The sequence below is a fragment of the Schistocerca serialis genome, chromosome 4 (assembly GCF_023864345.2).
Source record: "Schistocerca serialis cubense isolate TAMUIC-IGC-003099 chromosome 4, iqSchSeri2.2, whole genome shotgun sequence".
In the NCBI taxonomy this organism is placed as follows: Eukaryota; Metazoa; Arthropoda; class Insecta; order Orthoptera; family Acrididae; genus Schistocerca; species Schistocerca serialis.
Window position 1 is genome coordinate 627624020 of NC_064641.1, and position 13380 is coordinate 627637399.

Below are 13380 nucleotides of genomic sequence, written 5' to 3' on the forward strand. Positions count from 1 at the left end.
TTTTTCCCACATGCCACTTTGTTTATGCACTACTTACGCCATGCACGTCAGAGTCTGCGGTCGGCGGAGAAGAAACAAACTGAGATTACAGCTGCATCTTTACAAGACGGAAAGGTCCTTTTCGTGGGAAGTGTTATATTCAAAAACCCATTGTGTAGTATTTGCGGGTAACAATTTGCTTCTCTCGGCAATTCTACTAGACGCATACTCATGAATATTTTATATGCTTTTGACATTAGTTGACGTTTACTGGATTCGGCAATTAGCTGCTAAATGCATAGGCGGTGGACAGTGGGCCGCTAGAACGCTTAACGTGGGCCGCAGTTTGACGACCACACGTGTTTCGTTTCATTCACGGATGTCGACGTCAGTGTCAATGTTGTGTGACATATTCTTCAAGCCTACGCCGTCGTGGAAGTGTATTTTGTTGTCCTATATCCAATATGTCCTGTTAGGATTATTTGCGTAGAAACCCCCCCCCCCTCCAAAAAAAGTTACTTCATGTTTAATTATTAATGAATTGTGTGCGTATATTTTCGTAATAAGACGCAATGAATATAGGACAAAAAATACAGTTACACGGCGGCACAGATGAGAGGAAGGAACCACAGGATACCTCCACTTATGATGCTCCATAAACAAAACAAGCGCAAGACGAATCTTAGAAAGGTAAACAGCCTTTTATTTAGTCATCGAGACGAGCTTCGGATACTAAGATGTACCATCATGTGATGTAAAAAATTAGTACGCTTACCTCGCAAATAATTTTCTGTTAATTTTTTGTTTTGCTTTGTTTGTAAAAATAATTTTTGTAACTGGTTACATACATTTTCAGGGACCACTCTTTGTGAAGGATATATTTTTAGAAGTATCGAAACCTAGGTCAAGGGCTAATAAGCCTTTGTTTTTCAACTGGCTGGCTGACTTTTTCAATCCTTTACTAAGGTGGAATTAGCTTCCAAGGAAAGAAGCGAACATACGAAATAATAAGGTTGGTTTAGAGTTGCAGCAGCTACCAACATTGTAAAATATTGTTTGGGTGTTCAAGCGACACACAACAGCACAACTAGCAGCACCTGAAGAAGACGATTGGTTTCGTAATTGAATATTCTGCAGGAAATGGAAACAATGGCTAGGATGAACGCCCACAAGTATACCACCAATCAGTCGTGCCGAGAAAATCTGATAGATCACGACTGCATTTTTCTTATCTTGTGTTACTCTACAAACACTGCCATACTGTTACTTTTCGTTTGCATCTTCTGTACAAAGCTAAACATTCTTGTACAAACTGTGGGAAAAATCAGTGTATAACTTGTTCCAAGCCTATTTTAAACATGGCAGTTGCAAGAGGAGCGAAATCAAAGCACTGTTCTTCAGAGGACATGCACAAATGTTCCAGGATGCATCACTGAAAAGTGTTTATTGCCATCCATGCGAATGGTAAGGTCTGAACTTTTCAGTTCACTAATTTAAACATTAACAAATTATGTGCACATTGATTTTTGAACCATTATCTGAGCAACTTTGTCAGCACTATTCAAAGACATTAAAACCACACGTCGCACTTGACTCATTAACCACACAAATGTAGAAAGGGAAAAAATTTTTTACTAATATAAAGTTATTCGTTTTATAAAGAAATTATCGACAGAATAAAATTTCAGGACATTCCATAAGACTACATCGCGCATGTAAGACCTCAAAGCGCACCGGCTGGAAGACGTGGAAGCTGGAAATCTAATACTGCAAAGTTCAGCGGGAGAGAAAAAGCACACCGGCCTATATGAATGGAGTACGCATGAAAACTCTACAGAACTGCGTCGAAACGTGGTAAGCAAACAGACTGTCTCACTAGCAGTGAAAGGAATTTAAAACATGGTCGTAAAAAACAGCATTAATATTGACAGTTATTCCTTTCGTTTAAGGTTAGCAACAAATAGTCTGATTGTTCGTCTGCTTCGCTGAGCGGCCTATGGCCTATGTCGTTTGATGAGAAGGTTATTCAACTAACGAATTTTATGCGAGATTTATTAGCAATATAAAGCAAATATCGCGTAGACAGTGAAATGCCACCAGTTCGCAGTAATTTCACAGCAATGAAACATAATATGTAAATAAAACTCCTGTGCCAATCTGTAATGATTTCATTGTGGCCGCGCAGGATTAGCCGAGCGGTCTGGGGCGCTGCAGTCATGGACTGTGCGGCTGATCCCGGCGGAGGTTCGAGTCCTCCCTTGGGCATGGGTGTGTGTGTGCGTGTGCGTGTGCGTGTGCGTGTGTGTGTGTCCTCAGGATAATTTAGGTTAAGTAGTGTGTAAGCTAAGGGACTGATGACCTTAGCAAAGATTTCACACACATTTGAACATTTTTTTCAAAATACAACTTTACGTCAGTGTTGTATTATTCTCAGAGCTTTAAAAATATTGCACAATCACGCGCACGAAACCATAAAATGTTACTGTCAATTCAGAACTCCTACTTAAATTTTCCCCCGGAAAACTGCTGAGTGCCGTGCGCCGCCGATAGTATGTTCTTCGTGTTGTGTATGGATAGATAGCCTCTGACTGCCAAATTTCCCCTAAACGCTATGTTGACACGTTGTGTCATGCCTGAAGCAATGAGACTACATTGACAATAGAGCGAAACTGCTCCTGGAGTCTGCCGCAGTCTGATGACATGGTCGGAAGAGTCCCGTAGCCGACAAATGGCCGCCTCTGATATGTTCTGCTGGTTGCGAGTCACGTGACTACCCTAACGAGCCTCCATCCATCTCCGTCACCATCGTCATCGTCATCACGCAGCAGCAGCAGCAGCAGCAGCAGCAGCAGCAAATGCCCTACATTCTGCAGCTTGCAGCACAACACATACGTTTCCTACAACAGATATATGAGTAAATATATAGTACAGCACAGTAGCCACTGCCATTTCTACTTGACATTCCTCAGCTAATGAGGTCACACGAAGTAGAGAGTTTCGAGTAGTTACTAGCACTTCTCTTAAATACTGGACCTGATTACATGCTCTTGTCAAAACTTAAGGTAGCTGCTTTTATTTATGTAAATACGCTGTCATACCGTTGTGGCTATGAAGAATTTATCGTTGTATCAGTGCAACAGAGCTTTGCCTCAAAGTTTCATTGAAGAGTCCTAAATATTAGTCATTTAGCAGGATTCATTTTCTCCGTTTTATAATTTTTGTGTCAGGTCCGCTGTTCCAAACTGCATGTGATTCAACTACGCAAAAGAATCTGAAGATTTTCTTTATGTACAATATCAAATGGTTCAAATGGCTCTGAGCACTATGGGACTTAACATCTATGGTCATCAGTCCCCTAGAACTTAGAACTACTTAAACCTAACTAACCTAAGGACAGCACACAACACCCAGCCATCACGAGGCAGAGAAATGTACAATATCCACATAATAAAAGATATAATAGTAAAATTTGGAAAATAGAAATTCCTTTTCCGGGAGGTGACGTAAATTGTTTAGTCGTATTTCTCACACGTGTCCACACACACATACATTTACCCCAAAACCGTCGTTTTGGTATAAAATGTACACAAACTTGTAATCGTTTAAATGTAGGATAATAAATGTTCAACAGTAGAAACTGTGCGCTCGATGAAAAAAACTGAAGTTTATTTCCGTTTCTGTAACGTATTGACTTATGCAAGTCTGCACGCTTTCGTGTCCGAATTTTTAGGTCCTGTCATATTTCTTCTATACAACCAATGTTTCGACCCCTCTTCTGGAATCTTCTTCAGGAGCTTGCGGTGTCCGCGATTGACTGAACTCTCAGTCAATCGTGGGAGTCACAAGATCCTGAAGCAGATTGCAGAAGAGGGATCGAAACGACGATCATACAGATGAGCGGCGTAGGAAGCAAGGAAATTTTACCTGTATTGTCTACAGTCACTTCTTCAGCAGGTCGTACAATTAGTTTGCATCATATGACCGGTGGAGTGACACCCAACCGTTCCCAACTTGTTTTCACATTCGCGACATTTTCTTAGGACTGCAGAACTAAATGGCTCATACTAGAGCACTTTTCCTCGAAATGCTGATCCGACGGAATTAGAACTTTTAAAATGCTGGTATTTAACGAACTATGCGTCACATCACAGGCATCGTTATTACTTCTGATTCCAGTATCATTGCTATTTATTGTGACGGGTTTGTAACAGACCGCTAGCCAGTGATTATGACGATACAAAACAGACACGCTGTTTAACCCATAACAATGGGAGAGGATCACATTACATTGCCCTGAATAATTCCATATGACAGTCCGTTAGTGAAGAGTGTTGGAAAATTTAGTGATAGCAGCTGTGAGACTGTTTCTCGCCGGATGATTTGGGTTAAATGGGCAAAAAGCAGTAGACCGTGAATCCCGTAACTTATTAAACACTTCTGGAGATTCTATCAATTTCGAAATAACTTGTTTAATTCTTAACACAACCATGCTGTCGATAATACTAGAAGGCCGTAACTGAGTTGTTTGACAAAATGGCAGCGTGACAGAACAAATAATCAGCCCACATCCATTACCTGACTGCATCTAAGTATCTCTGGGATGAATTTATACATCGTACTGCACTATGATCGAAAATCCTACAAGCCAGTCTGATATGAGCAGGAAGACCACAACTGCAGTCATTACATTGCAATTTACTTAAAAGTTCAGCAATGTTGCGTTGGTTTATAAGTTCATAAGGGTTTCCTATAAGTTTAATAAACGCTATAGATGCACATAACAGTGACTTTAGTCAAAAAAAATGTATCCTCCTTTACTGTTTACATTGGTCTGCCAACGCTCGGGAAACTATCCGGTTCCACGACTGTAGAAATCACGTGGTTTTGAGACGTCGTACCATGTTCGGAGTGCATTTTCATTCAGAAAGGAAGTTTCTTGAAGGTTGTTCGATTGACCGCGGTAAAGGTGAAAACCCGAGGGCGCAAGATCAGCTGAAGGAGGTGGGTGGGAAATGACTTCCCATACCAACTCCTGTTCAGCGTTTCTTGTGAGTCTGGCAGAACGCGGCCGGGCCTTATCGTGCAGTAGCGCCGCTTCACTCAGTCATACTGGCCGTTGTGCTCGGATTGCGTCTGCAAGACGTCTCAGTCGTTGACAATAAATGTCAGGAGTGACAGTTACACCTCGGGGAAGCAATTCGCAGTACATCACGCCGTCGCTGTTTCACGAGAACATTACGTTTTGTGGATGTGCGCAGATCTTTGTACGGGCAGTTGCTGCTTTGTTTGGGCTCAAGCATTCCCGTCTGTTTCTTGTGTTAGCATAGAGACGTCATTTCTCGTCACCAGTAACGGTACAGATTAGGAATGGTCGGTGTTCGCGAGCCAACTGATGACGAGCAAGCAGAGATGAGCGTATGGCCACCCGCTGATTTTTTGTGATTTTGACTTAAGAGCATGCGATACCTATGTACACGATTTTTGTATCTTCCCCACTGCATGCAAATGTCTCATGATGGTGGAATGATCACAGTTCATCACATTTACTAGTTCTCGAGTACACTGTCGTGGATCATTGCGCCTCGGGCATGGATGTGTGTGATGTCCTTAGGTTAGTTAGGTTTAAGTAGTTCTAAGTCCTACGGGACTGATGACCTCAGAAGTTAAGTCCCATAGTGCTCAGAGCCATTTGAACCATTTTTTGGATCATTGCGGGTTAATGCTTTTAAAAAACCTTCATTATATCCCGGAGCACTTCCTGAACGTGGAAAAACACTAATGTCAAAACGATCTCCTTAAATTGAAAAAAAAAACATTTTCTTGCCTTGCTGTGTCGAATGGCATTACTCCCATACACGGAAATATTTATCGCTGCCTTCGCTGCTGTCACCCCTGTGTTGAACCCAAATAGAAGACTCTCCACTTGGAACTCCATTCTCTAGTGCCCAAAGCTCCACTCATGAGCTCCAAATGACAAAACGACAATATTTAAACTCAACTTGGTTCATGTCGTTGCCGACAGGTGTGTTTCTGGTTCGGTTACAGCAATCATGTAATCCGACGTGTCGGAGATCTTCCTTTTGTAAAAACGTACGGAAAATCTAATTTTGAAAAGACCAATCACCACCGCGCTGGTACCATTTAAGAGCATTTCTTAATACTGTGCTGCCTCAACGATGGATCGGACGTAAGGAAGTATGGATCCCGCACTGCACCACTCGTCCCCAAGGTCGCCTGATCCCACGGAGCATGCTTTCTCTTGGTGGGGTTTTTTGGAAAATTCCGTCTGTGTGTCTCCCCTTTTAACAACTTTACGTGATCTTGGACGCCGCATAGCAACAGCTGCGTATGACCCAACTCTAAACACGATCCAAAAAGTTCGAGGAGAATTTGACTATCGTCTGGATGTTTGTCGTTAGTCCCATGGAAGGCCAACTGAACATGCAGCTTTAAGTTTTCCGTGATTTCCCTAAATCCTCGCAAATGTCGGGGTGGTTCCTTTGAGAGTACGCGGCCGATTTCCTTCCCCATCCTTGGAATATTCCGAGTTTGTGCTCCGTCTCTTATGACCTCGATGTCGATGCAACTTTAGACCCTAATCTTCTGTCCCGTCTAGGCCGTGAGAGGGGAAAAGTAGTTGGGAAGGGAGTGGGCCAGGTTTGTAGCATTTCTCCAATGATATTCAATCCGTACATCGAACCAGCAGTACAGGTGAGCACTCCGTCTTCAGGCCACAAGCGGTCCATCGGGACCATCCGACCGCCGTGTACCGCCGTGTCATCCTCAGATGCGGATAGGAGGGGCGTGTGGTCAGCACACCGCTCTCTCGGTCGTTACGATGGTTTTCTTCGACCGGAGCCACCACTATTCGGTCGAGCAGCTCCTCAATTGGCAACACGAGGCTGAGTGCACCCCGAAGAATGGCAACAGCTCATGGCGGCCCGAATGGTCACCCATCCAAGTGCCGGTCACCCCCGACAATGCTTAACTTCGGTGATCTAACGGGAACTGGTTTATCCACTGCGGCAAGGCCATTGCCCTAGTACAGGAAAAGGAAGTATAAATTTATGACAATGTAATTCTGTCAGAGACGATGTAGGACTAACAAGAGCATCTGAACAAAATGAATGGTGACTTTACAACAGCTAAGATAAACACAATAAAAGTAAAATAAGGGTAATGACATCTGGTCGAATTAAAACAGATAATGGTGATAGAAAAGATTCGGAAATGAGAACTAAAAGTAGCCTATGAGGTTCGCTATTTAGGCAATAAAATAGCTGACGATGGCTGAAATAGAGAGGATACAAAATGCAGACTGACAACAGCAAGAAAAACGTTTTTGAAAATGATAAAGCTGTTAACATCGAATATAAATGTGAATGTTAGGAAGTCATTTCTGAAGGCATTTGTGTAGATTGTAGCCTTATACGGAAGTGCGATGTTGAAGATAAGCAGTTCAGAAAATCAAGTAATGGACGTTTCTGGAATGTGCTGCTACAGAAAGAGTGTTGAAAATTGTAAGAGGCAGCCAAATGAAAAGAGGTGCATGGAAAAAAGTAAGCAAACTGTTTATTATTTCAAAAGTAATCGCCATAGCTTTTAATGCTTATATCCCACTGTGAGAAAATACGGTCAATGCCTTCATGAAAAAATATTTCCGGTTGCCTGCAGACCTGTGACTGTACCCAGCCAAAATGCATCGACAGCCACGAATGTCTTCCTTCACGGCTCCAAAAATATGAAAAGCGGATGGGGAAATCGAGACTGTATCGAAGATGCGTAAAGACTTCCCAGCGAAAATTCGGCAGCGTAGTCTGAAAGACCTTGACAACACATGGGCCAGGCCACTATGTTGCATAAGTTCCGCTGGAAAGCCCTTACCCATCTTCCACACAGTCTCCATTCCCCCATCGGATTTTCATATTTTTGGAGCCCTGAAGAAAGAAATTTGTGGCTGTCGATATGCTTCGGAAGGAGTGGTCTCTGTCTGGGTACAATCACGGATCTGCATTTTTTCATGAAAACCTTGACCGTCTTTTCTCAAATTGGGATATATGTATTAACAGTTATAGCAATTAATTTTGAAATAATAAACAGTTTCCTTACTTTTTTCCACCTGTCTCGTTTTCATTTGACTGCCCCCTTATACAAGAATAGATAGAAAATCAAATGGAAGGTACTGTATGGAAATGGAAAAAGAAATTTGTATCACAAATTGACTAAAACTCTAAAAGAATGGTTCGGCTGCCATGGCACATCCTGAGGCGCCAAGGACGCGTCTGTTTGGTACTGGAGTGAAGTGTGTGGGATAAAAGCTGCAGAGGGAGACCAAGGTTTGAAGACAGTAAGCAGGTTCAAATGGATGTAGATTGTGGTAGTTTTGCAGAACTGAAGAGGCTTGCACAGGATAGACTGACATGAAGAGCTGCATCAAACAAGTCAGCACAAAAAATACCATTACGACTCCAATAACACTAACATCAGTAATGATATGTTTATTGGTTCAAATGGCTCTGAGCACTATGCGACTTCTCAGGTCATCAGTCGCCTAGAACTTAGAACTAATTAAACCTAACTAACCTAAGGACATCACACACATCCATGCCCGAGGCAGGATTCGAACCTGCGACCGTAGCGGTCGCGCGGTTCCAGACTGTAGCGCCTAGAAGCCCACAGCCACTCCGGCCGGCAATGATATATTTATATCTGACGTCACGTGAGCTAGGAGATGTGATTATTTGCACAAAAGAAGATGACAGAGAAAACAACGGAAGATGTTTGAAACAATTCTCATTTATCCTTCAGTCTCAGCTGCACATTTTTAGTTGCACGACTTGCTTCGAACTCTATAAATCACCTTCAAATCGAAGCAATGGCATCAGCAACTAGTCTGTGTCAGAACCTAATAGAGTACTAGATTATAAAAGACAAGACGGGCTGCTGACCCAACTACTTAGATCCGAAGATGATGTAGAGAGATCGAAACATGTCACGTAATTAAAAATGGGTAGCTGAAACTGAAGAATAAATGAGAATTGTTTTAAATGTCAGCAAAGTTGGTGCTCCTCTCTGGACCAATATGTAGGCTATAGTGCACGTAAGATATTTTTAGCTTGTATGTTTGTGTTGTAATGGCAGTTACAGCTGTAGCCACTTTTCCCGAGCATCCTGTAGGTTTTCTAATCGCTCTGCTTTTCTTGGATATAATTAGAATTGAATCCAAAATAGGAAGTTACTTGTTTCACCACTGTATAACACAAGTCTGCATATACGTTGGAATAGTAAGTACACTGGACAGTATGCGGGCGTTTAGCGTATTTCGCAATTTGCGCAGCCGTTGCTTCCGACGGAGCGGTCTTCCCAAGGTGACCCGCAGGCGGGCGATCGATGCCGCTACAGCCACCAAGACCTGGAGCCGTTCCCAGGTCAGTGACTTCGAAAGGGTGCTTAAAGTGATCGCCGGCCACAGATGCCTTGGCAGGATTCTGCGCCCGCCACGCGAGCCACATCTCCCCGATTCTGAATCGGCTCATCAATTTTTATTCAGCTTTCCTCAGCCACAAGGATAAAGTCTGTGAAGCAACGCTCATGACAAGCACCTTACTACGAAGAGCACTGTCTGTCTACGTCATGCAATGCTGTTAACTGATTAAAGGCTAATTCACAATTCGAGACCACGTTCCCCACACGCTCACAAACCGTCGGTTTACACACATCTGACGGTAAAAGGGAAGCCACAATTTCGAATTTAGTGACGAGGGCAAGGCAGAAGCGTATTAACCGACAGGAAGAAGATGCTGTGATATGCAAATGATTAGCTCTTCAGAGCATTCATTCACACAAGGTCGGCGCCGGTGGCGACACCTACAACGTGCTGACATCAGGAAAGTTTCCAACCGATTTCTCATACACAAACAACAGTTGACCGACGTTGCCTGGTGAAACGATGTTGTGATGCCTCGCGTAAGGAGGAGAAATGCGTACCATAACGTCTCCGACTTCGATGAAGGTCGGATTGTAGCCTATCGCGATTGCGGTTTATCGTATCGCGACACTGCTGCTCGTGTTGGTCGAGATCCAATGACTGTTAGCAGAATATGGAATCGGTGGGTTCAGGAGGGTAATACGGAACGCCGTGCTGGATCCCAACGGCCTCGTATCACTAGCAGTCGAGATGACAGGCATCTTATCCGCATGGCTGTAACGGATCGTGCGGCCACGTCTCAATCAGTGAGTCAACAGATGGGGACGTTTGCAAGACAACCACCATCTGCACGAACAGTTCGACGACGATTGCAGCAGCATTGACTATCAGCTCGATTACCCGTGACTCTGCATCACAGACAGGAGCGCCTGCGATGATGTACTCAACGACGAACCTGGGTGAACGAATGGCAAAACGTCACTTTTTCGGATGAATCCAGGTTCTGTTTAGAGCATCATGATGGTCGCATCCGTGTTTGGCGACATCGCGGTGAACGCACATTGGAAGTGTGTATTCGTCATCGCCATACTGGCGTATCACTCGGCGTGATGGTATGGGGTGCCGTTGGTTACACGTCTCGGTCACCTCCTGTTCGCAATGACGGCACTTTGAACAGTGGACGTTACATTTCAGATGTGTTACGACCCGTGGCTCTACCCTTCATTCGATCCCTGCGAAACCCTACATTTCACGAGGACAATGCACGACTGCATGTTGCAGGTCCTCTACGGGCCTTTCTGGATACAGAAAATGTTCCACTGCTGCCCTGGCCAGCACATTCTCCAGATCTCTCACCAATTGAAAACGTCTGGTCAACGGTGGGCGAGCAACTGGCTCGTCACAATACGCCAGTCACCACTGTTGATGAACTGTGGTATCGTGTTGAAGGTGCATGGGCAGCTGTACGTGTACACGCCATCCAAGCTCTGTTTGACTCAATGCCCAGGCGTATCAAGGCCATTATTACGGCCAGAGGTGGTTGTTCTGAGTACTGATTTCTCAGGATCTATCCACCCAAATTGAGTGAAAATGTAATCACATGTCAGTTCTAGTATGATATATTTGTCCAATGAATACCCGTTTATCATCCACATTTCTTCTTGGTGTAGCAATTTTAATTGCCAGTAGTGTAGTTTGCCCGAAGAGCCAGATCACTTATTACTTTGCTCTCCTTTGCATTTCGTCTATTTTCTCTGTCAGTCCTACATGGCAGGGGTCTCAGAGTGACGAGCAGTACGAAGATTACGATTGAATGAGTCTTCTGGAAGCAACCTCCCTCGTGGACGGACTGTACGCAGTGGTTACAAGTAAACTTTCGCTCCGTGAGAAGGTCTCCACGAAACGAGTGGTCGTAGGACACAACCTTGTGGTAACGTTTGTAAGGAAAAGCAGGAGAGAGATAACAAATAAACCATCGAAAGAACCCGATTTTAATTTCCACAAGACAGGGTAGCATTTGTTAATTACGTACCATGTTGAAGTTCAAGGTTACAAACGCTGTTCAATGTGACGACCAATTGCATCCACGATAACCTGGAGCTACACTAAAGATGCCGTTTCACATTAGTTCGCAGCACTTTTTGAGTGGTGGAGCAGGGAATGTTCAACTGTCGTGACGCAGCTTTTGTACTGCTTGAAGGTCTTACATTGCGTTCAGCTTTCACACCCATGGCAACAGTAATTACTTCAACAATTTATGGTGCAATTTGCAGTCGGCTTCTCCCAAGATCAGTTCCTAAATAACCAGTTAATTCCTTTAAAGCATCGATACTAGCGCAGAGTAGCAGCACTGTAGCTGTTGCTTTGTTACAACAGCTTTTCGAATAAAACCCTGCTCGCCCCCTCTACACCGATGTTGCCCGTCTGGAACTCTAATGCACAATGACGCTTGTGTTTCAACCTTACATCGCCGTACCAGTAAGGGTTCCTAACGGCAAGTCATGACACTAACACTACTAACAACGCAAATCCTGCAGCGCACAGTCTGAACACCGTTCTAAAAAAGTTGGAAATCCGTATGGTAAATCGTTTTCCATCTACACTAGATGGAGTAGCAAAAGAATAATTATAATCACCCTGTACTTCTCGAAGATTCTTCAGAAGAAACTCAGTCTGGCAGCTTTCTCTCCTACGTTTAGCTTTAAGTAGAGCTGCACTCCACCAAAACTATGTTCGGTCGTTTTGGTACAATACATAAATGGCACTGTAAGTAATGGTAGGACTGATAGAGAAGGAAACAAATTAATGTTTAAATCTTTAAGGCAGAAACTGTGAGCCGGCGACTTTTATCTCTCTCTCTCTCTCTCTCTCTCTCTCTCTCTCTCTCTCTCTCTCTCTCTGCGTGTGCATGAGCGTGAGTTTTTGCTCGTAGTTAGTACCGCACGTCATTCACAGTTGGCCATAATGTATTTTATATCCTTACTTAATATAAATTCCATTTGTAAGTGATAAAAATTAGCTGATCGCTAACTTCTGCGCTTTCATGTAACCAAAGCAATTACTTTCCATGCAAGTGCAGTTTACATGCATAAACGTAAAAAAGTGTATGATTATTGCCGTTATTTTTTACGTAATAGAAAGTTCATCATCATGAGGAAAGACAAATTCTTACTGTTACTATTGAGAAATGCAAAAGTTGCGTAAGAGTAACAAACATGTTTTGCATAAGTTCGACCAAGTATTGTACCGATGTTCAATAGATTTTTGTTTTGCACTTTTTTCAATTTCACCTTTCTTTGAGGAAATTGCGTTCTCTAGCGCTGTGTGATAATTTTTTTTTTTTTTTTTACTACAACATCCCTCTGCTTCATGTTAAAGATCAACAATTTTCGAATTAAGTCTGAATTAAATATTGACAGTATTTTTTCTACGAGTTTCTCCTTAAATAACAGACAGGAGGGTAACTATATACGATAACAAACATGTTATGTAGCGTATGCGGTACTTTGTATATCCTTAGTTTCTAGACAGTCGCCGCTTCCGGTTTCTAGGGCACTCTAATAAGACATTATTTTGCAAACAAAGTGATCAACATGAGGTGACACCCAATAGGTATGCAACACACCTAACATTCAGGTAACGCAGATACGGCCTTAACCGACCAAGACCACTACGAAAACTTCCAAAGTCTACGCTTACTTATGGTCGTCTACAGTAGCCTATGGTAGTTTTGCAACTCTAGTCCCATGTGACCATTCCACTTTGAATCGCTCCATATATATAAAAGGTGAAGGGAACGTCTGCAGCACAAGCTCGTGAACGGGCTATTGGCCTGACAGTAGCCAGAGTACAGCCTTTCATCGCCACAGCTGTAGGAGGGGGAGGGTGCGGGTCCATCAACCTGGTGGCCTTCAACACCCGGGAAAGGCCACTAGTGCTCATAGTGATATCAGGCTGGGTGCAACTGGGGCGCT

At 43.4% G+C, this 13380-nt stretch overlaps 1 protein-coding gene across 2 annotated transcripts in view; it reads right to left on the bottom strand.

Moving 5' to 3' along the window:
- LOC126475447 (glycogen-binding subunit 76A) overlaps positions 1-13380 on the bottom strand; it is a 320338-nt gene that overhangs the window by 83809 nt on the left and 223149 nt on the right. The window contains exon 1 of one of the 2 annotated variants that reach the window (XM_050103310.1): positions 6673-6759. The exons of the other annotated variant lie outside the window; for it this stretch is intronic. Coding sequence (XP_049959267.1) covers positions 6673-6734 — 62 coding nt within the window. The 5' untranslated portion in view covers positions 6735-6759. Of the gene's footprint in view, positions 1-6672; positions 6760-13380 lie in introns of those variants that run through there. 2 annotated transcript variants of the gene reach the window in all.